At 48.2% G+C, this 23,795-nt stretch overlaps 1 protein-coding gene and 1 pseudogene across 6 annotated transcripts in view; both read left to right on the top strand.

Annotated features, from left to right (window-relative positions):
• Window positions 1–23,795, top strand: part of Edar (ectodysplasin-A receptor) — a 78,920-nt gene that overhangs the window by 24,760 nt on the left and 30,365 nt on the right. For all 6 annotated transcript variants that reach the window (XR_015644903.1, XR_015644902.1, NM_001191899.2 and 3 more), the window contains 1 exon segment: window positions 23,656–23,724. Coding sequence is in view for 4 of the 6 variants with exons in the window: in NM_001191899.2 (NP_001178828.1) it covers window positions 23,674–23,724 (51 nt within the window). In the remaining 2 variants the exon portion in view is untranslated.
• On the top strand, window positions 1,195–3,477 carry LOC147998613 (large ribosomal subunit protein eL21 pseudogene; annotated as a pseudogene).

Here is a 23,795-nt window from a genome sequence, read left to right as displayed (position 1 = left end):
AGGCCGTCTTGGCCAGAGGCCCCATGTGTGTAGGTGCCACTGCCTAGGAACATTATAGTTGAGATTCTTCAGCAGAAGCTGTCTCATTCCCATTCCTCCCTTCTCTTAAGACTCTCGTGGTGCTAGCTAAGAGCACCACGGGGTTCCACCATGCCTTGTGTCTTCTACTTTGCACACTGGTAAGATCAGATTCTCTCCCATGACTCTCCAGGCCGGGGACCAGGTGGCCCAGCAGCCAAGGTCCCAAGCTTGACCTTGCAGCAGCCTTGACAGCATCACTGACATTTGGCTTCTCCTGTATCACAAGCCCCTCCCCACCCCACACATACCATTAGGCACTATTCCAGGAAGTTCCTGGAGTCAGGAATTCATGAGAAGCCACAGAGAGCTTGGGTTAGCACAAATGTATCCCTGGCTGCAGCACATACCCCAAGCACAGCCTCTGTTCTTCATAGCTGGTGACTGCAGTTACCTCTGCCACCAGCTATGGGACCACTTCAAGGGGACTCATCAAAGGAGGATGATATTGTATAGTGCAGCTGGGATCCTGACCCTGTGCCTTTTCCCGTGTGGCCTAAAAGCAGGACAGCCCGCAACTCTCCATCCATCCTTTGGAGTGACTTATGGCTTCAATGATCCAAACAACCAGAATTTCACCCTTAGACTGCCAGGCCTCCTGGGCTACTGTGTGTCCCCAGAAGCAGTCCTGTAGGAACCCAGCCTCCCAACTGCAGCACTGACTTTGTGGTTTTACAAGGAGGTGTCTTCCTAGCCTCCAGCAGCCCTCTGCCCCACCATCCTCCCGCTGCCCTCTGCCCCCAGCAAGCCCTCACCCATTTGTCTGCTTTAAGGTTTCCCACTGAAGGAGGGAACAGCTCACGGTTGCTAATGAAAGTGATCGCAATCCCCGCGTATTTATCTTAGATTATGGTCGTTAGGAGCTGAAACAGCTCCAGCAGCAGTCTGCGGTTGATGTGAAAACAGGCAACAGGCGAGTCTCAACAATGAGCTTAAGGAAAGGTGTCAGGTATAAATCTCGGCTTCAAACACCAGGGTGCATTCCAAACTTCAGAGACACCTCTTTGAATAAAGGCCCCCCCAACCCCTGTTTTTTTTTTTCAATCCCGCCTTTCTTGTCCTTGGGCCTGGAGCAGGATGAAAGTGCAGGGGTGTGTGCGTTCATTTAGTCTGATAATGAGGGCGAGGCTCGCGGGCATGGTAATTTGGCAGCTTTGGGACTTCCTGTAACTGTTTTAATTCTTTTTTTTTATCCAAAGGCTGCTTAAAGACAAACATTTTTTGTTAAACTACTGGTGCTTCATTTTCTGCAGGAACCGTGCAATTAATCTTGTTTATATTAAAGAGGCAGGTTGCCTCTGTCAGCTTTCCTGGGCTATAATTAATGAAGATCAAAAACGTTACAAAGACATAATATTTAGCTTAATGCAGATGAGGCTGGGCAACAGCTGCGTCAATTAGAGGAGTCGAGGGGAAAACAAATACCCTTTGGGATAACTCAGATGCACTAAAAGGCAAGGATCTTCCGGATCAGTCCCTCCCTCCGCCAGCCTTCGCGGTAGGCTGGGTGACAGAGTTTGGACATCAAATGGTTTATAAGGCTCCAGCAATTGCACCTCAACTGCAGTTGGAAGGGATTCGGCAGCTTAACCTGAGTTTATCCAGGTGTGTGGATGTAGATCAGAGGCTGAGAGCCTAAGTTTTAGAGAGGGGAGCCGGAAAAGAATGGGCGGGGCAGAAGAAGTCAACCGCGGTCTACCAGAACACTCTATCCCAGAACACTCTATCCTGCTAGGGCACCAAGCAAGCTTGCAAGCCCCCTGAAGACAGTTATTAGAAATGAAAACAGTGAATCAGATGAACTCAGTGGATTCCTGCCTCACTTTGATGAGTTCCTAACCCCATGACTAAGACCTGTGGCTTTCACATGCAAGTTCAAAGGGGTTGGCTCTGCTTTCAAACAGCCGTGCTGCACACCAGGGCTTTGCTCTGTCACAGAGCTGATGGAAAACAGCCACCTAGAGGCCACCGAGGAATCCCGCGGACATGGCATGCAAACTCCCAAGGAACTGTAGAGAATGTTCTGTTAACAAGCTGTCCTCTCTCCTGGGCTCACAGATTTGAGATCCCAATTACAAAAGTGCAGGGTGGGGAAGAGGAAGGAAACAGAGTAAGAAGTCAAAGGTTTTTTGTTTGTTTGCTTGCTTGCTTGTTTAGCATGTTTTGATAGCCCAGAGGATGAAGGTGGCTGAACCCAACGAAAAAATACAGGAAAATTCTACTCAGTCAAACAATTACAGAAGTATCTGGGCTCATGTGTGGCTCTGGCTTCCCAGAAGAGATAGCTATCAGAACCTGCGTATCCAGATGAGACAAATTCACTCTAGATTTTAAATGGCGCCCAAGGGTGTCATTCTCGAATCTCACGTTTTAACTGCATGCCCTTTAGCTCCGTAATTCCCTCCTTCATAGGTTGCAGGAAGGATCCCGTCCTACAGATACAAAGATGTTCATTGCAAAAGCATCATACTGAAAAGCAGGATCAATCTGAAGGTTGGATATCAGAGAATTAATTGATTCGTGATTCACCAATATAACGGAATTCTTTGAACCATTACAAAGAGTGTCATTTAATGGTAACAAAGGCTCTAGGCAGGGGTTCTCAACCTTTGAGTTGAGACCCCTTTGGGAGGGTTGCATATCAGATGTTCTGCAGTCAGATACCTACATTATGATTCATAACAGCAGCAAAACACAGTCATGAAGTAGCAATGGAATAATATTATGTTGGGGTCACCATAATATGAGGAACTGTATTAAGGGGCCACAACCTTAGGAAGGTTGAGAAGCACTGCTCCAGAGAATGAAAAAGCAAACCGCAAGTTCTGTATATAAAACTACCTAGTCTTTTCTTAAAATGTGTTTGAACGGGCAGCCATCTTCCAGTAACTCACCAAGATGATGAACACAAAAGGAGAGAGGAGAGGCACTCGGTACATGTTCTCTAGGCCTCTTAGGAAACGTGGAGTTGTTGTTCCTTTGGCTGCAAACATGCGAATCCACAGAAGGATGATGTCGTAGACACCAAGGGAATGGGCACTGTCCAAAAAGGAATGTTACCACGGCAAAACCGCAAGAGTCTACAGTGTCACCCACGGCAAAACCGCAAGAGTCTACAGTGTCACCCACAGCAAAACCGCAAGAGTCTACAGTGTCACCCAGCAGGCCGTGGGCATCATTGTAAACAAGCAAGTTAAGGGCAAGATTCTGGCCAAGAGGATCAGTGTGCGGATTGAGCACATCAGGCACTCGATGAGCAGAGACGGCTTCCTGAAGCGAGTGAAGGAGAACGATCAGAAGAAAGAGGAAGCCAAAGAGAAGGGCACCTGGGTTCAGCTGAAGCGCCAGCCTGCGCCACCCAGAGAAGCCCCCTTCGTGAGGACTAGGAAAGGAGCCTGAGCTGCTGGGGCCCATTCCATACGGATTCACGGCCTAATGGACAAAATGGAAATAAAGGACCCAGACTGCAAAGTGTTTTCCTTAAATAAAAAAAAAAATGTGTTTGAACAAATAAAACACTGAAATAAAATGCATAGTGGGATTGAAATTTTATTTCCTTTTTAGATATTTATTTCCAGTTCTAAAATCAGAAAATAAATATTGTAGTACTAAGCATTCCTTGGCACTCATATGTGCCAGACACTCTGGGTTAGGCTCTAGACAGCGACGTTTACTGATGAGATTACTACACACAGATAGGTAAGTCTTCCGGGACACTGTTACCGAGTGAGCAAACAAGAACTTTCTTACTTGTTTTCTTCTGACACCAGGAAGCCCAGTGGATTAGAATCAAATGCTCTATAATTGAGCTGCTGTTTGTATCAGAACACTTGGCTCCCAGTTGATAGAACTGTTTGGGAAGGATTAGGAGGTGCAGCATTGTTGGTGGAGGGTGTCAGCTGGGGCCTCTGAAAGGTCATGACTTAGGAAAGAAAATCAGTCCAATCCTTGGGGCTAAAGGCTGTGACTTCAACAGTCCAGCCTGATAAAGAAAGTCAAGCCCTACACGGTCAACAGAGCCTTCCAGTAACTTAACAACTTCTCTAAAGTATATCATTATAATGTTATGTACGAGAAAACATTACAGCAGCAAAATAAAATAATAATTTTAAAAATAGTTGATAGACACAGTATAAAGGGAGGTAACAAAGACTTGGGAACAACTAATTGTTATATGCCCAAGGATTTAAAGGAAATCTGAGCACAGCAAGCAGATGGAGCGCTTCAGCAAAGAAAGTGAGATTCTTTTTTAAAGGAAACTTGAGAAGAGAAAGGGCTTAACCCTGTGGAGGTTAAAAGGAGCAGTGAACCCAAGTTAGATCAGTTGAATTTATCTAAAAAGCAGAGGATTAACACGTTTTTATCAGGCCCTTCTCTTGCTCAGAAACCCATTGTCCCCTGCCTTACCCGCCTACCGGGGACAGAATCTTTTTATTCCAGGCTCTTTGCAGCCAATCCTCAAGCTTCCGTCTACCTCCATCGCCTGTACCTGTATGAGGTCCTACCTCATTCGTTTTCTAGTTTGTTTTTCTGTTGCTGTGATGAACATTAAGACCAAAGAAGACTTTGAGAAGAAAAGATTTATGTCATTTTACGTTTCCAGGTAACAGTTTGTCAGAGGGAAGTCAGGGCAGGAACTCAAGGCAAGTGCTGAAGCAGAAGCCATGAAGGAGCATGGCTTGAGGATCACAGCCCACGGCTTGCTCAGCCCAGGACCGCCTGCCTGGAGGTGGCTCTGGACACAGAGGGCTGGGCCCCCTCATATCAATTATTAATCAAGGCAGGGCTCCACAGAGTCAGTGTGGCTAAGGGAATTCCTCACTTAAAGGTCCCCCTTCCCAGGGACTCTAGTTTGTGACAGGCTGGCACATGAGCAAACTATCCCTAAGGACTTGTTATCTTTCTGAGTACTGTGACCATCTGAAGCCCTCTCCTTTACTTCCCCTCCCAGTCAAATGAATTATAAACACACATCCCCCCTGTCCCTGTCCTCAGTCCTCAGTCCTGCTCACTTTTCTACAGCCCAGCCTTCTTCATCACGGCACTCCATTCAGTTTCGGAGCCCAGTAACATTCGCAGTTAGTAAGCACATAGCTATGCTATAACAGAGTCCTTTGGCTATTTCTCTCAATAAAGTCTTGCAAAGATCTTCACTGAATAACACAGACCTAAGAGGCACTCGTGGGCTGGTAAAATGCAAGGGCCTCCTGATATATTTAGCCCAACATCCTCCGTGTAGCTACAGATGGAGACCTTGAAGACCTGGGTGAAACGTCTACCCATCCTGGCACAGAATTCTTCTTTAAACCACAGATGCCCATAGCCATGCAAGGTCATAAGGAAACCATACGAAGGATGTGAAACAATTACTTTCAAATACACATTTAAATTTTAATGGGACTAACGCCCCCCCCACCTCATCGTTTATAGTCTGCCTTGAATTACTTTCAAACTTCTCACAGTTTACTACCTGATAGTCCACCAATCATGAATGGCAGATGTCCTAGCCTTAAATGATCTTAGACATAGATTCTGAGGTACCAGAAATAAGTGTCAGTTAGCTCTTGGTAACAGTCTACTAAGCTTAGGGTCTTTCTTGACCCTCTACTGGAGGTTGGTCATTGAAGTAAAATTCCACCAAGCTAGATAAAAGAGAAGATGGCTACTTAGATGATTCAGTGCACAGAGGCCATCTACCTCTGTGGACTCCTCAGAGTGCTAAGAAATACTTGAGTAGGTAGCTATCAGCCTGGTGAGCATGCACCAGAAAATAGACAGCCTAGGGTAGGTGTGTTGCCCAGAACACAGCATTTGTCCTATCAGATGCTTGGATGGAGGGAGGCATAACAGAAGATACAGCTGAGTCCCCAGCAAGCCGCTCCCCTAAAGACACGCCCCCTACTTATATCAGCCACAGGCAGTTGCTGCTCATGCAGGGGTATAAAGATAGAAGCTCCAGGGTGTCCTACAGGGACACCATTTGCTGAGACTACAATACAGCCTCACTTCCCTTCTGCCCCTCCAGCTTTCCCTGAACTTTCATCTCCAGCACCAGGTTCATGTTACTAGATGGGGAGCTCCAGTGCCCACATAACAGAGTGTAGGGAACAGATGAAGTTTTGAGTGACTGTGTACTGTTAACATGATCATGGGGGACGGCAAGGACCCTAAAACCTCAAACTTATGCAATGGCAAGTCTTTCCCCTGGTCAAGTATGGATGTGGGCAGTGTGTGCAGAAAGTATCATCCTCTTGGATGTCTGTATGTAGGATGATGTCATATAGGTGAAGGCAGGTACAGGATAGAACAAGGCCTGTCAGGGACAGGAAGGAAGGATGGGCAGGAGAAAAGTTTTAGAGAGAGTAGGGGACTGGAGCGAGGAGAGGCAGTGGAGAGAACATGGAGGCTGATGTTAAGATTCCTTTCTGCACAGTTACAGGTTGTTATGAATATTATTAAGGGATGGATGTGTACAGGGCTTTGTGTGTCTAGGTGGGCAATTATATCTTATCAATTGGTTGTAAGTTAATTGTGTGGATGTATTGTACATTGAGAATTTAACCTATAAATCTGGTGTTGGGTTCCAGTTTGCTGAGTAATGATCTCACTGGATGTTGGGAGTGCGAACAGAGTTTGTGACAGGAAGCTGTGCTAGTCTATAGAATGCTTGAGGCTAGCATGGTGTGGGGCCACGCTAGCACAGCCCATGGAACACTATGTGAGTCTCAGGCGTGGTAATAACCACCAAGGGACAGTGTGTGAAAGCGGTAACAGAGAAACAGTTAGAATGAGCGGATCCTTGGGAGTGGGAACTGGCAGGAACCAGGACGAGTGTCATTTTTCATAATTTTGCAGCAGCAACTGTAGCCTGAGCCTGAGCTTTGGCAGGGACCCCATACTGGGACGAGCTAACCCACCTCCTCCTTCAGCTGCATAGAAACCCACCTGAGTTTCTGGGCTGCTGGTGCATCTCCATCAAAAGCATGGCCTACCGATCCCAGCTTTTCCTGCACACCAGTGTGTCGTCTCTTCATCCCCCACTTCCCCATCACGCAAACCCCAAAGCCACTGTCCTCGTTAGGGTCCTTGCTGTGGTGAAACTCCATAACCAAGAGCAAGTTGGAGAGGAAAGGGTCTGTTTGGCTGATACTTCCCCATCATAGTCTGTCATCTAAGGAAATGAGAAGAGGAACTCACTCAGGGAAGGAACCTGGAGGCAGGAGCTGATGCAGAGGCCATGGAGGGTGCTGCTTACTGGCCTCCTTCCCATGACTTGCTTGGCCTGCTTTCTCCTAGAACTCGGGACCACCAGCCCAGGGATGGCTCCACCCACAATGGGCTGGGTCCTCCCCCATCAAACAATAATTAAAAAAATACATTATAGACTTGCCTACAGACCAATCTGACAGAGGCATTTTCTCAATTGAGAGTCCCTCTTTCAAATGGCTTATGTCAAATAGATATAAAACTAGACAGCACGGTCATGTACTTCTTGGTCAGAGAGGGTAGCAAGTGGTCAGTGTTACATACACAGGGCAGACTTAGTGCCGCTGTGGCATGAGGGCAAAACTATGCCCTGCCTCACCTCTCAGTCACATAGCTAGAACAGGACTGATTAAACGGTACTTGTGATTCCCAAATTAATCTGACCCTACCCCCACATACTGTTTGGTCCTTGTTAGAAATAGTGCTCCTTGACCTACAATAAAGTCCCACTGAAACATCCTGAATCCAAAAACTGCTCTCAGGACACCTAGTGTTGGAGCTTGGCCTACCCTGCCTCACATATACTCAGGGCACTTACACCAGCCTGCAACTGGGTAAAGTCACCTACCACAAAGCTGGCTTTGTGTGGGTGAGAACTCACCATTGGGTACAGTCAGTGGTCATTAAAGTGTGGCTGCTACAGAATGCACGTAGCTTCCTTACCATCACTCTGTCATAAAGCTGTACGTCTGGGACTGTTGTACATGAGAAAGAATATGTTTTAGAGGGCTATGGATGTCTCTGCTGTAAGAGCTCGGATGTGTCCCTATGTGTTACAGCCATTTCCTGAGGTCAGACATTTCCCAGGTGTCCTTGCTCCAGCATCACAGCTGGTAGAAACCAGTGTTTGCACAATGACTGCCTGGTGGGCCCCAGTACCACGGCCTGTCTCCACACTCTGGAGATACAAGGCCTTCTAACCAGACACAGCTTGCCACAGGGACCTTGTGAGACTTTGAGCTGGAAGGGACATGGCATCCTATGGTCACCTGCCCATGACATCTGCCACTGAACACCATGAAGATCTGGGCACTGATAAGTCAGGATCTTTGCATTTTGTGGGGTTCTGGAGAAATGAGATCATGCATTTTCCGTGCTATCTATGAGCTAAAGCAGCTCTCTGGTAGGCATTACTAGCTCCTGCTGCCCTAAACCTCACTTCCAACCTCAAGTGACCTTTCTAATGGGCAAAAGAAGGAATCCCTGGGCAATTTCTAAGTTTATAAAAGGAGTTTTCATGACCTTACACATAAATCATGTCCTGGTTTGGACACTGGTTGGCAGCAGGAGATCATGGCCCACAGCAATGTAAGGTACAGCAAGGCCATCTAAAGCAGCTGGTCCAGGCCCTGGCTACACAGCCACACAATGAGTACAGGTTAGCCAGCCACACTCTACCACTGACAGGAAAATAAAACTGTCACAATGTCTGTCTGTCTCTGTGAATAATATTCCTTTCTTCTTAAAAATAATTACTTTGTTTTTTTTATTGAAAATGGCCTCTGCTAAAAGTTTATAAAAACAGGGTAATAAAATATGAAGAGGGAAGCAGGGGGGTGGTTCTAATTCTCCCACCCAGAAATAACTATTATCAACTTGCTGTAGACAGTTCAGGAATGGTCGTACATGTGAGGCAAGTCCTTGGAGTTTTTCCAGAAAAGAGTTCTGTTACTTCTTAAAGGAATGCAGCATCCTGAAAGACATGACAAGAACTCCAGCCTTAATGCTGTTCTCTTCTTTGAACAGTAACTGCCAAAGTCATCTCACTTGTGCGGTTAAGCCATCTCACTCTTGGCAAACAGGGGTGGCTCAGGACAGATCCACAGGCTTCTCGGAGCCCCTGCTTCAGGCAGGACCTGGGCTGATGTAGACATGCTCATGTGCCTGTTGTCCCAGGTGTGTCACCATCCCCAAGGACAGCCCTGACTGCAGGTGCTAGCAGGAGTCTGGGTGATTCCGAGGAGCCCCTCACTGTGGAGCAAGGGAGGCGGGGTGCCAGGTGGAGCTCCAGGATGCACTCTGAGCATCTTACCTGGCATGGAGGACCGCCAGGAGGAGGGCTGTGTGTCCTCAAAGCACTTGGCAGCCCTTGGCGGCTCTCCCAGGTGGCTGATTTCCTCATGCTTGAGGATTAGCGCTTCCAGCAGCGAGGCAGAGATGTGTGGTATGACAGATCTCGGTTGGGAATCTCTAGTTCGGTTCCAGCAGTGTCAGAAAGAAACCTAGGACAGAGCAGTTTCTCACAGCACAGGACCTGCCCCGGGCATGGATACTTCTGCTTTCTGTCCCCTTGAGTTCAGAGGTTCTGTGACCTTACCAAATGGAGGTAGACAACTTGTGTCCTTAAACCACAAAGCACACGACAGGGTTCCCTCCTCTATATTCCACTGCATGCCCAGACCACATTTTCTCAATGAAGGACCCCATGATCTTTGAAATAAATATGTCTCAACTTTTAAAAAAAAATTAGCTGTTATGTTTAAGTGGGCAATTATATCTTACCAATTGGATCTAAAAAAAAAATTAGCTGCATTTTCCAATAATTTTCCCTAGAATTCTAGGTGGCTGATGTATATGATGATGCTCAAATAAAGCAAATTGTATTCATGCTGTCAACCTTTCTTTCACCCGGCTCTCATGAGGTTCCCACAGCAACCCTTTCCAGGATTTTAATGTTAGCAGGCTTCAGTCTTTTAAGCTTCAGTTTTATTGTGGTACCAGTATAGTTCAGTTCTAAATATTTTGGCATCACTGGAGGGTTTTTGATGTAGGGATAAATAAGCTATGGCATTCCAGCCATGACAGCATTGAAATGCATGGGGAACACTAATAAACAGTCCTTTATGCATAGCCTGGTTCGTTCTTTGGCAGAGCACCCACTAGCCTCTCCCAGGGCCTCTGGAGGAGGGCTCAGCCATGCAGTGTGCTTGGTATGGTCCTTTGTCTCCAGATAAGATCCTGCCCCATGCCATCAGAAGGTGAAGTTTCCATACAAACAGACAATAATACTACATGCATACAGCCATAATTCCCTATGGTCCGAGACTCCAAGTTGCACAGTCTGGGGTAACATGATAACCAGGGAGCCATGTCACGTTAGTAGAGCAACTGCCCAACTTCAATTAAGCAGAGATGCTAAGGGTTGCCTGAGGCTGTCGTCCACACAGGCAGAATGGAGATCTCACCGTAAGCCTGGGCAGGCTCTAGAGTCTGCCTCTGCCCTTGCTGACTCAGTGTCATCCAGAGCATCTGGAACTGGCTCTGTGACCCAGCTCTTTTCTCCGTGAGATAGGAACTACGGCCCATCCCTCCAAACCCTGAACCTGAGCTGCTCGTGGCTCTGGGCCGATGGCTGAACAGACTAAGCAGGGAAAGCTGTCTACCATTGGCATGAGTGTCCCAGGTCATTCCTGTCACCACTGACATGAATAAAACTCCCATTAGATTAAGGAGGACAGAGGCAGTTCACATTGACACTGTTGCAGTGGACCTATTTTGACTTTTGGAAGAAAACGCCACTTTTTCTGATTCCATGCCCACACTTCTGATCCATCTTCTCACGTCCACCGCCTTAAAATCCTTCCTCTTGTTACCTGCCTTGAGAAGTAAGGTCGCCAAGGCACAGGAGCAGAGATGACTGCTGCAGTTACCGCTCAGGGCTGTCTCTTGTCCATCTGGACCCAGCCCAGTAGCATCCCTAAGGCAGCTGACTGAAGTTGTCTCTCCAGTGTGCAGATGCCAGCACACAGCCCAGACAGACCCAGGCGAGCGCTTGTGTTCTTGCTGTTCAACACACCGGATCAATGAAAGGATGGCCACAATCAGGTTCTACCTGGCACATAGTGATTAGACAGATTTGTGGGGCACAGGATGGCATTTAAGTGCGCGCTAGACTGGGAAGATTGGTGAGTCCGCCATGCCCATCCTTTATCGTTTCTTTGTATTGGGAACATTTAACTACTAGCTCTCTCTATGTGCGACCAATCGTTATCAACATAGCTACCCATTCATACAGCAGGGCACTAAAATCTCTTCCTCCTGCCCCACAACTGCATTCAAGACCAATCTTTGCTCTGAAAAGTTTTGTGCAGAACTTAGGGTGGCATTGGAAACAAGTTTACCCAAACCTGTGTGACTGTCAAAGCCAGTTCTGGGATCTTCCAGGTCAGTTGCAGTCTGTGTCGGCAAGGGCAATCCTACTTTTCTTTTTTTAATCAGTGCCCAGACTATAACCAGTGCCTCATGCATTGTGGGTACTCTCCACGGAGTTCCAGCCCCAACTCCTTCCATTCTTTTTCTGGAGCCAGTCTTTTTTTTTTTTTTTTTTCTTTTTCTTTTTTCGGAGCTGGGGACCGAACCCAGGGCCTTGTGCTTGCTAGACAAGCGCTCTACCACTGAGCTAAATCCCCAACCCCTGCATTCTTTTTCTAAAAGTGCGTTTAATACTTCAACAATGACTCCACTCTGAAGGCAGGTCTGGGGTGGGAAAGGGGATAGAGGGTAATTGCATGACAATCTACCTGTGTTAGTGAGTGGTTTAGCTGTGTGAAGAATGAGTGGAGCCAGGAGCAGGTTTTACTCCCAGGCCCACTGATTGCCAAGCTCTGGAGGATGTGAGAAGTCCCTGCCTTGTACTTCATCCTGCAGAGGCCCTGAGGGTACAAAGCAGATCAATGTCAGGGGTCTGGGCTGAGCTTGCAACGGCTCATGGCCTCCCCAGGTCCTTCCTGTTTCTGTACTTGCAAAGAGCACCCTCTTTCAAACCGGTGGAACGGGACTCTGATTTTGACAGGAAGGATCCAAATCTTCAAGTTCCTCGCTTCATGTTGGGACTCGAATTTAAGACAGAGAACAAAGAACTCTCTGGAAGACGACACAAAGTGCTATTTATAGTCTGCTCCATCGGGGTCATGGGTGAAGCAACACCTGGGCTGGGTTATTTCTGTCGGTGGGGACAGAGGGGATGGTCTAGCCCCAGAGTTAGGGGGCATCTACTTAGGAAATACAAACAGACCAAATCCTGTCCACTCAAGTTTAGAGAGCCTGGGCCCCAGGTGGCTTTTTGTGGCTGCTGTGGGGTGATCTCAGCACATTATCCCCCTGGAGTGTGAACCTTTCACGGGAAGACTGGATGCTATGACTGTACCAGGAAGTTAGACTCGCTGTTACCGACAGGGTGGAAAAGAAAGCAGGAAAGAAGCGAAAAGTTTCAGAAATCTTCATGGGTCACAGCGTGGGTGGGAGGTGAAGGAGGATCCTAACCTCTTCAGCCTCACTCAGAACATCAGCACCAAAGTCACACTGACATTTCCCAGGAAAGGTGAGAGAGAGCCCATTGGTCCCTGTGATTTCCATGGTTTTCACAAGGTTGCCGAAGATGGAGATATGATGAAGCCACGCCCACAGCACTGTGAGCCCGCCCCTTTGCTGACTTGAGCCTCTCACTCTCCAGAGCCCAGCCCTACTTAACTGCCTTGCTCTCTGGCTCTCAGACCTTTTTCTTCCAAAGTTCTGGAAAATGAGGAACACTAAGCAGCTCTCGGCTCGTGCCTCTCTACAGTCCCCACTGTGTGAAAGACCTGCAAGGCACTTTGGCTTCCCATAGCATTCCTGACACTGTATTTGCAGAGAATGAACTCCCCCAGCCCACCCCACCCCTGCCTCTGCTCCTCCATAGACTCTGTAAAATGGCAAGTGCTTCTGCGGCAGTGCTGCATGGTAGAAAGAGAGGATTGTATGTGACAGAGCGTCTGCCAATAGCGGAGCCTGTGTGCGCAACATTACACGGATGCCTGAGGGTGTCCAAGGAAGTTCTCTGCGGCCAGTACTGCTGTCCTCTCTGTGGATACATCTCTGGGGTAGCAGGTTTGCTTAACTCCCTACTCACTGAGTGACTTGGTGAGTAACTGAGCCTTGTTAGATGCCCAATTTATTTCCTAAGCCAGAGAGGCTATCAGGACCAAGATCTCAGCACACAGGAATAAAGGCCACATACAAGCCGCTTCCACTCTGAGTGCAAGCATAAAAAATCTGGCAGATTGTGTTGAGGGTGATGACATACAATAGCCAATGAGCAATTGTTTCCAACACTTCCTTGAGGTGATTCTGAGAAGGTCATCATCTGTGGTGGCCCTGAGCAAACACTGTTGTGCTTTAAACCATTGGTTCTCAGCCTCCCTAATACTGTGACCCCTTAATGCCTCTATTGTGAATGCCCCACCAGAAAGTTACTTCGTTGCTACTTCATGATTATAATTTTGCTACTGTTGTGAATTGTAATATAACTATCTGATATTCAGGACGTCTCAGATGGGACCCACAATGGGGCAGAGAAAACCACTGCTTTACACTGGGCATGCTCCTGTTTGCCACATTCACGACTGGCTGGAAAGAGGTTGTGCATTTCCCGGCTCCTCTGGATTTGTATCTTTGTCTCCCTGGCCTCTGAGGCAAGACAGCCGCTGGTCCTTCAGAAACTTTGTGAAAGCAGTTTGGAACCCTGGTGTCTCCCAGCTTCCCAGTGGACTGGAAGGAAGGCTGTAGCCTGTTTGCTTTGTGTCTTGGGAGAGTCCCCTTTTGACACCTGCCGCCTACATCAAGCAGGCAGCATGAGGTCCAGGAAACCGGAAACCATTTTTTAAAAAGAAATCAAATAGGCAAATGAAAAACTGCACTTGCTCATTATTATGATGGAGGGTGTGTGGTGAGGACCACCTGTGATCCCTTGCACTTGTGTAGTTGTAAAAATATAAAAAAATTAAAAAAAAGTATTGGTTGTCTTTTACCTCGCTAGGTCTGCACCCAAGATATCTGCTAGATATCTTGGCAGAAACACATCCCAGCTCCGCCGTGGTGGCCCAGTGTCTCCTGCCACCGAACACTTTCCTACACTCAAACCGTCACATAAAAGAACACACAACACAATAAATAATCTTAGATCCAATTGGTAAGATATAATTGCCCACTTAAACATACAAAGCCCGGTACCATCCATCCCTTAAGAACACTGATAACAACCTGTAAATACACAGTGCGAGATCTTGTCCTGCCATGGCTTCTCCTTTTCCCCCTCTCCTCTCCTCCTTTCCCTTCCTTCTCATCCAATGACAGGCCTCCCTCTATCCTGTACCTGCCCTCACCTGTATTTTACAAATTAAATGGGGAGAAGGTTCTGGTGAAGTCACCTGAGTCCTGAGTACTGACTAGGCATCTGTCCTTGGGGCAGTGGAATTAGCATCAAAATACAGATAACTCCAGGACAAACCATAACACACTTGGGATGCAGAGTCAGGGGGGTTGAAAATTCAAGCCTGTTCCACTTATAATGGGATGATTATCAACAGCTAGGGCATGGCAGGAGGCAGGAGATGGCAGAGAGAAGGGAGGAAGGGTGCTGTGTTCAGGACTGTGGAATCTACCCAGGCACCAATCATCAACATTGCTGCCTGGATACAGATATTGTATGGTTTTATTATGAGTGACTCCTAAAAAAAATGAGCATTTTAAAACTAATTTAGTCAGGAATATGAATATAAAAACACAGGCCATTCATAAGAACAGTTAGATGTTGGGTCTTCCAGAGCCCTGTGGTCTCTGAGAACAGCAACCAACACAGTGCACTGTTTCCCTAAAGGCCGTGCTGGCCCTGATCCCAGCCCTGCCTTGGCTGGTGTGTCAAAGTGTGGGGTGGCTTCTGGCTCTGTGCAAGATGAAGTTGACATTAGACTTTGGTACTGAGGATCAGGATCGAGGCTGATACCCGCTCTTGGTCCACTCCAGTCTCAGATACTCCCGCTGGATTGACCAGGGCACTCAAGAGCCCCCCAGATTCCTGTCTACAGTCTCCCCAAAGATCATGGTGACTTCAGAGGGCAATGAGGAGGACAAGGATGTGGGACGCAGGGGGTGGGAGGTTACAGCCATGACGGGTACACCTTGCCCTGCGCTCTGCACATCCCCAACCTGCCTTCACCTTCAGACTGCCCTATCACGTGGGAGCAGACTAATTTACCCACTAGAACAGTCTTAGAGCCAAGAGCCCTCTGAGACACCTTAACATCACAGCTCACTGCAACTCTGCCCTATATCCCCTCTGTCAAGTCAAGGTCTTATTTGTCCGACGTGCTTTTCCTCTGTAGTCATATCCTATCAAGCTGTGCGACAGACAGGCCTTCTCTCCACAGCATGACTACCACCAGCTCTCCCTAGTAGAGCCCTCTGAGAAGGATAGCTGGTATCATGGGAACAGGGCAGGCTGAGCACATGGCTTCCCAAATACCTAAAGTCTGTGAGAACAGAGAAATGAGGGAGGAGCTGAGGGGACTTGGTATGGTGTTTCCAAAATATAAAACAAGATGCCCTAGATTTCATGGGCACACAGTTAGGAAAGAATTAATGTATCTGCTGCTAAGAGAAGAAAACAGAGAGGTGCCTTGGAGAGGACATGCTAGACTGCCCACTGGTGAATGGGACCCACCAGCTGTGGTCCACACTGTTCTTCATTGTCCTGTACTTTCCCACTGTGACTCAGCTAATGCCTAGCCACTCTCCTTTCAAAGGCTCAGGAACAGTCCTCCTGTCCTCCTGAATGTTCCAGCCCCCCAGTGTTCCCACTAAAGTCACCAGGATTTATCTCTCTGACTTGCGTTGGCTTTTGGTGGTTTCCATGAACATGTGACATGCTCCCAGGACAAAGACAGGGTTGACTCCGTTGTTCAGTCTTGTCTAGAGTAGGTATGCCGTTGCTCTGTGATGGACAAATGGGCTGGCAGATAGGCAGGCCGTGAGAGAGAAGTACCGTGTACCCACACAGAAAGAGAGAGGAAAGAGAGGGGGAAAGAAAGTAGGGAGGGAGGGAGGGAGGGAGGGAGGGAGGGAGGGAGGGAGGGAGGGGAGAAGAGGGTGGCTGGCCATATCACAACACTGAAGTACAACAGCAAACTGCATATACAGCAGCTATTCTGTGAGGTCAGAATGGCGCAGAGCAATTCCTGTGGCTTAGTGGCATGGCAGCCATGAGAAACTTGTAGCATAACACATTCCTCATGTGTTCGTAGTGAAACAGGTCTACATAAACTTACCATGGTGCTGCTGTGTGAGAGAGGAAACATGGTAAAATCATCTGTGGCACTCGCTGATGATAATGAGCTACTGTGTTACTTACATACTTCTTATATTAAGTTTTAATTGTTGCTTTGAGTTCACCTCCTTTACTTACTAAAGAACAAGTTAAGGGCTGGAGAGATGGCTCTGCTATTAAGAGTATCTGCTGCTCTTACAGAGGACCCAAGTTCAGCTCCAGGCATTTGTGCCTGGAGGCTTGTACCTGCCTGTAACTCTGGTTCCTGGAGAATCTGATGCTCTTTACAACTTCTGTAAAAATCCATACTCTTGCGAGCGTGCACACACACACGCGCACATGCGCATGCACACATGCACACGTGCGCGCGCACACTCACACACACACACACATGCACACACACACCTGCATGAACACAGGCACTTGCATGCACACACACTATTAAATAAAACAAGTCTTTAAATGAAAGCAAATGAAGCTGACCATGAAACAGTTTCGTGTTCTACTGACATCAGGCTTGAATACCCCATCCACTGTGTCTCTTCACCATGGCCCCAGGAACAGCACCACACATACCAACAGCCTGCTGTGTGCCAGGTCGCCCATTTAGGCTTGGGCAAGAACAGTCTATGACACCTGCATTGGGACAGCTCTTCCAGAACATACACATTATTATCTGTGTAAATATACTTGCATGTTTCCAAGTATAAATGTCCCCTGAGAGAACACATAGACTTGCCCATGGCCCTTGAGATGCAGCAGAAGCTGGATGACCCTTCACAGCTCTGAGATTATCACCAAGGGCTTTCTGAGGCAAGAGCTCTCAGTGCAGTGATAAACACTAGTGCCCGTCCTCTAAGCCCATGGGATGTGGTTTGGATTTCTCGGTGCTTCTACATTCTCAGCACTCAAACGTCCTACCTCAGCTTCATTCCCTGTCTTTCTAGGACTCTGCTTGGTGAGACTGTCAGGTTTCTTTGCTCTGGGCTGTCCCTAGCTGTGTGGCCATGAGAGTCCTTTTCTAACAGAGCATGGCTTGCCTCACTTGCCATGGGGCCCGGTAGGAAACAGAAGTGGAGGCTCCTCGTTCAATGCCATCATTGAATACCTGTGCCAGAGCCACACTGTCACACAAGCACAGTATGAAACCCTTCCCCCGAGGGTCCAGTAGAGGAAACGAAGCAAGTTTTCTAAGCACAAGAAGGGGGGATGGATACACCCCTGCACCGCTGAGCACTAATTAGTGTTCCCCATGGCGTCAGTCATCAATGGGAAGTGCTTTCAGTTGCTGTGATGATGAACCCCAGCTTGGGGGGGGGGGGAATGAGAGTCTATCTTTGTTAGAGAGAACTGGGGGCTGTTGGAAGATCAGAGAATCATAAAACACTAGGAGGAGGCCACCAGCAGCCTCCCCTCAGGCTCCTCCCGCAGGAGAAAGCTTGGGAGGTGAAGGAGGGTGGGAGGCTGGAGGGAGAGGACCTGGCCCTGCAGCTGCCTCCCACACATTACTGCCTGCCAGCACTTGGCCTCGATCCGCAGAGGAGCAAGGTGAGTGCTACAGGCCTCCTCTCTTTCCCATCAGAGGTGGCCTGAGGAATGCAGGGATGGCCAGACCTCTGCTCCTGGTCACTGTAACCTTTTGAGAACAAGAAGAACCGCCTAATGCAGGTGCTCAAGTGGGTAGAGCAGGAAAAGATGTGGGACAGAGGCAACCCTGGCCCACACACATAGAAAAATGACGGTGGGTTTGTTCATCCTGCAAGGCTACATTGTCTCAGTCGATAGATGTGGGATGGGTTGTGCCCAAGGTGGTACTTCTTCCTAATAAATAAACCCATAGGTAGCTCCTCATTCAAGGGTGGTCCAGCAGGCTAGAAGAACATGGAGCCACACAGACTGGGCTGTTCGAGTGATGATGAGTAGCAGGGAGTGTAGCCACCCCTGAGAACAGAGGCAAACTGTCCAGTCAAGACACATGGACTAAGGAGTGAACTTGGAACAGTGTGCCTAAACTCCTATATGATTTAATGTTTGGTGCATTTCTTTTTTAAGCAGGAGCCCTATCTTTCTCTGACCCCAGGGTCTGTAAGACAGCTGCATGCACCATTTTATAGCAGCGTTACAGAAACATGAATGCATGCATGGATAAACAAAATTAAGGATCTTCAGAACATAGGTAAGGGATGCATTGGCCATCAGATCTAAGCAGAGAGAGACCTAGCTAAGTCTTTCTGTGTTCCTCAGATTTAGGTAAACGTTAAGTTCCTCCTCCCACTCCACCCTGTGCTCCTGGGAGACAACTGAGACAGTGTTTCTCACACCTCAGTGTTCTCAGAGGCAACAGATGCAGTGGAAATGCAGATCCCCAAACAGCTGGCGAGGGTAGGGCCTGGACTACATCTCTTAGGAGATGCTGATGACATGGGGCCTTGGGGCTCTACATGGATCGTCAAAGCCGGGAACATCAATGTGGGTCAATGTGATGATCTGGTCCGGCCTGCGTTTATACCTTGTCTAAATATCCAAGCTGCCTGCAGAATCCTGGAAGAAGAGGTTTGTGCTAATGAGCTGATGGGCTGACTCCTGGGAGGCAAGCACACAGATATCCCACAGCATCTACTGTCCCAATCCTATCCTCTTGGCAGGGCTTCCAAACCCTGTCATATCAGGTCAGGCACTTCTTAATCATTGCAATTTGTACAGCTGGATAATGAGCCAAGTTATTCCAGTTTTATAGAGAAGGCCAGGATGCCCGCTCAAGTAGGGTTGTAAAGGTACCAGACAAGGGGAGGACAGAACACCCAGCCAGAGGGGTCCCTCACTCTTGCCAATCTTCTCCATGGAGTCCTGTTTCTGGGTCTTGAGCTAGTCTACTCAGCGGACTAGGGGCAATGGTGACAACAGATGCTGGCACACTATGTGTGTTTAGATCCAACCTTTGCTCTGTTATTTGATGTTTGTGTTTTCAAGTACTGAATTCTCTGCCCTCATATCTTGTTTCAATCTGAACACAACATTGTAATGTTTATACCTAGTATCTCCTGTCTCAACCAACTACTGTTAGCCCTGGGCAAGTTACTCAGCTTGTGTGTATTGGGCTACTACGTGAGCAAAACAGAATTATAGGAGTCCTTTCCTGCACAGCAGTGGTATGGTAAATTTACATAACATAACACATACACTGACATGCCTTGTCTAGACCACCCTAAAAATGGCAACATCTACCACCACCACAACCATCACCTCTACCACCACTGAGTTCCAGTGGAACCCATAAACGAGCTATGAAGTGAGAGAAGGATGGCTCAGCCACAAAGAGCCAGGGGCCTCAGGTGTGTGTCCCCAAAGGTCCCACAGCAGCATAGGGGTAGCTGGAATCTATGTACTGCCTAGAAGAAACTATCTTTGCCTCCAAGCACTGGAAAAAGCCATGGCACCTTCCCTGTTCACACCACCTCCCCTGTTCACACCACCTCCCCTGTTCACACCACCTCCCCTGTTCACACCACCTCCCCTGTTCACACCACCTTCCCTGTTCACACCACCTCCCCTGTTCACAACACCTCCCCCTGTTCACACCACCTTCCCTGTTTACACTGTCCTGTTGAGAGTTGAACATGTGCACCTCCTGTCAGCCACCTATGAGGAATGTGGGGTCCTGTGTCCTTGTCCCTGAAGGACCACGATGACTTTGCCCCAGGCACATTTGCATCCAGAAGACCTTCTTTGGTCCAAGTTTTCTGAAGTTAGGTCATCCAATGTTGGCCACAGAGCACATTAGAGGAAGGAAGCCATATAGAGAAATCACCAAGTCAAGCTAAAGGGTGAGGGCACGGTGCTGAGTTCAAAGTGAGGGATGCCTGACTTTCCCCCACCCTTCATGATGAGCTTTTCTGACAAGGGCTATGTAGCCTATGAGATGCCACAGAAACAATCAAGAAATAGGACCCACTGTTTCAGTGCAGTGTGTGTGTGTGTGTGTGTGTGTGTGTGTGTGTGTGTGTGTGTGTGTGTGGCCTGGAACCAATGGGTCGTTGAATTTTAGGCAGGTTATCTAGCCTCTTAGTAACTGTGTTTCCTGACCTATAGAATGAAAATGAGAATTGTTAAGGATATGATCAAAAGCAAAGTCTGAGGTGTGTTGCACTGGGTCATGAGCTAGCGTCACTACAGTTGGTCGCGTTGTCTCTGCAGGTGGCAACTGTGTAGAGGTGGGAATGGCAGAAAGACAAGTGACATGGAAAGTGAACAGCTAGTGAGGCAGGAGCAGCCCTGCCTGCCCAGGACTGACAGCAGACATAGCTCATGTGGTCTGCCCACGGTCTCTGCTGGACCATAAAAAATGTCCCAGATGTCAGGTAACAGCAAGTGCAGCTAAACTCCAGTGGGTTATATTGATGTCCTAGTGGGGGCTGGTAATTTACCAATGGGTGCAGTTTGCAGGACCCTGGCCTGGGTCATGGAGCATCTGACCAATTATGCAAGTTAAAAGTCAGCACTGCAGGTTGATGGGTTCTCCCATCTTCTGGTGTGTGACCACCCCAGTCATGGGGATCCTGGATTGAAAGCAGGTTTCTCAGCTCCTAGCCCTTGCACTTCTATCAGTGTGAGGAAGTGGGGCTCCCCAAAGTGATGAGAGGTCACAGCAGGGAGCTCCAGCACATTTCCTCCAGGCAGGGCTGACCTCCATCTGCACCCTTGCTGCTCAGAAGGACAACATCCATCCCACGCAGACCTTCCACCTTCCAGGAGAAGTAGCAGAGTACAGAAGAGGCTGGCTTTTTGATTACCTTTGTCTGTTTGTTTTCCTTTTGACCCTAGTTTTATTGGGCGCATCTTTAATGAGCCTTTCCAAAAAGGCTGACACTAAAGCACACAGGCCCTGCCCTTTCCAGTGTTTCAGGGTAGCTCTTAAGAATCTGCTATCATTAGAAGTCAATTAAATTATAAACCATTAATATGCCTCTTGGAAGGCCTCCAGTACCCAGAGCCTTTGGCTCTTTCCACAGTCACAGTGGAAACTCATCCCTGCTAGACCTGCTGTCCTGAAGCAAGGTGAGAACTGTGGACCCGAAGACAGACTGTGTGTATGAGGAAGCAGGCCCCAGTCTGACCTCTGCTGCCTTACCCCAGCCCACTCATTAGGGCTGGAGCCAGCCTCTCAGCCTATAAGCTGAGGCCCTCTGCCTCCCCTGCGACCTGCCCTAGCTTGCTCCCTGCCAGAAGGAAAACACCCAACAAGTTCACAACTGAGGGCAACCTGGGCGCTTTCATCTTGCCTCATGGGACTGAGGTGCAAAAGTGTCAGGCCACCCAATAGACAGTAGTGATCTATGAGGGTAACTTTGAGGAACCTGAGCCATGTGGTTGAGCCCATAGAAGACTCAGACCCTGTCCCTCTAGGCCTTGCCAGGGACTCTGGCCAGGTCGCCAGGACATTTGTAGAATGCCATCTTCAGACAGCCCCTGGAAACATGCTTCTCCTCAGAGTGAAATAGCTCTGTGGTCTTTTTCTCATTAGAAAAGGTCCCAGAGTGGAACTAAACTATCTGCTCTAATCCTTAGTCCACAGCAGCCTCTGGACTCCTTCACTTGCAATTAAAACCAACCTCTGCTTTAAGGACAGGGGGTCATGCAGAGCCCATTCCTGTAAAGAGAGCTTTATGACCACAGCCAGGAAGGTCTTCTCTACAAAGGTTTTGGTCACTCAACAGTGGACATTTGAGCTCTGTGTGGTGTTCCAGGGAACTGAAGCATCTACATTTTTGTCCTGTGCTGGAGGCCAGACCCAGGGCCTCACACATGCTGGGTGTTGTGCAGGGGTTAGGGTGGGGGTATTACCTTACCACTGAGCTACACCCCCAGCCCAGAATGTTGGATCCCACCCATTCCCCCTTAAACATGAATGTGGTACTTACTCTTCCAGGGGAGGAGGCAGGAGGCAGGACAAGAAGGAAACAGGTTCTGAAAGTTAAGTTCCAAGATATGGACTCCACCTGCCTCTCCTAAATGTAACCCTCTAGATGTGCACTCTAATCCTAGAACCCAGACTAAGCCGACTTTAAATCAGAAAGTAAATAGGTACCAATGCTCAAGGTCTCCCTGCCTCTACCCAACTTGTGCAGCCCCTCTCTCCAACTCAAACTTACTGTCCTTATTTTCAATACGCAATCCTTTGGCTACTTTTCTCTCGGTGTCTTTAGGATACTGTAGGGCCAAGTTCCTACAAGTAAGGAAAGAGAAAAGAAGGGAAGCAAACAGTTTCCAGGTGCCATGTTTGTTTTGCGCCTCCCTACCCAGCATTCTTTCGTGTGCTATTGGAAATCACCGTCTCCCCTGACTAACCATAAGGACAAGGGAATGTGGGATAAAGGATCTAAGGGGTTCTTGAGGGCTCAGTTAGGTTTGAGGCTTAAGTCAGCAGTGAGTTCTGGAAGGTTACTAGTATACGCTACCTCTCAAAGAGACTATGCTGTTTTTAATTAAATTCCCCCCATGCTAACATCGATGCCATAGTGTGGCATCTAGGAGTCCAGCACAGCATCTCTTGTTAACATGAAGGGAAATTAACACTCATACCCGCAGGTAAAGCAGCTTGCCTTGGAAGTAAAATTCCCAGTTCACAGAGGAAAGGCGAGCAGTGCACTAGTGTAGTTGGTGAAAACATGGGAGCCCTGCACTGTGGCTATCCTCAGTACATCACATGATCATCTGACCTTGGACAAGTCACCGAAGCCCTCTGGCCTTCCGTTATTCAACTATAAAATTGGGTGACTGAACTGCATTATCTGACTCATCCATTCTAATGGGTATCCAGAAAGATGGCAGCTCCTTCCAGTGAGCCATGAGAGCAAGGGGATGGACCAGACTCCAGTGGTATCTCCGAGATTCTTCTTGTCCTGGATCCCAAGCAGCAGGACCAGCCCAGGGCACCTCATAGTTAGTTTACACACGACTACTCTTCAAAACACAAAGCACAGTAAACATTGGCCCTGAGCTCCCAGCTTATCAGCAGGCCCCATGTGCTCAACCTTCCTTCAGGGGCATGGCGTGATGCTAGTGCGGTGTCTGAGCTGCCTAGGGGTCATCGGCCTAGAGCTTCCCCTAGAGGCTGTCTATTCTTTGGGACGAGCCATTCCCTGTGCTGTCTGATGGAAAGTTACTTTTATCTATATGATAAAGATAACAGCAGCAGGGCCACCTGATACTGATGCAATGTGTCTTTCCGGTAGGTGTACTTCCAAGAGAACATGGCCCACGTCGGGGACTGCAAGTGGATGTCCTGGCTCCCAGTGCTGGTGGTAAGTGTTTCTGAGTTCCTGTTCCCACTGTACATGTACTTCAGCACCTATAGGTCAGGGGCTTTCCCTCA

Source organism: Rattus norvegicus, chromosome 20 (genome assembly GCF_021556685.1).
Source record: "Rattus norvegicus strain SHRSP/BbbUtx chromosome 20, alternate assembly SHRSP_T2T, whole genome shotgun sequence".
In the NCBI taxonomy this organism is placed as follows: Eukaryota; Metazoa; Chordata; class Mammalia; order Rodentia; family Muridae; genus Rattus; species Rattus norvegicus.
This window is presented reverse-complemented; position numbering and strand designations above follow the sequence as displayed.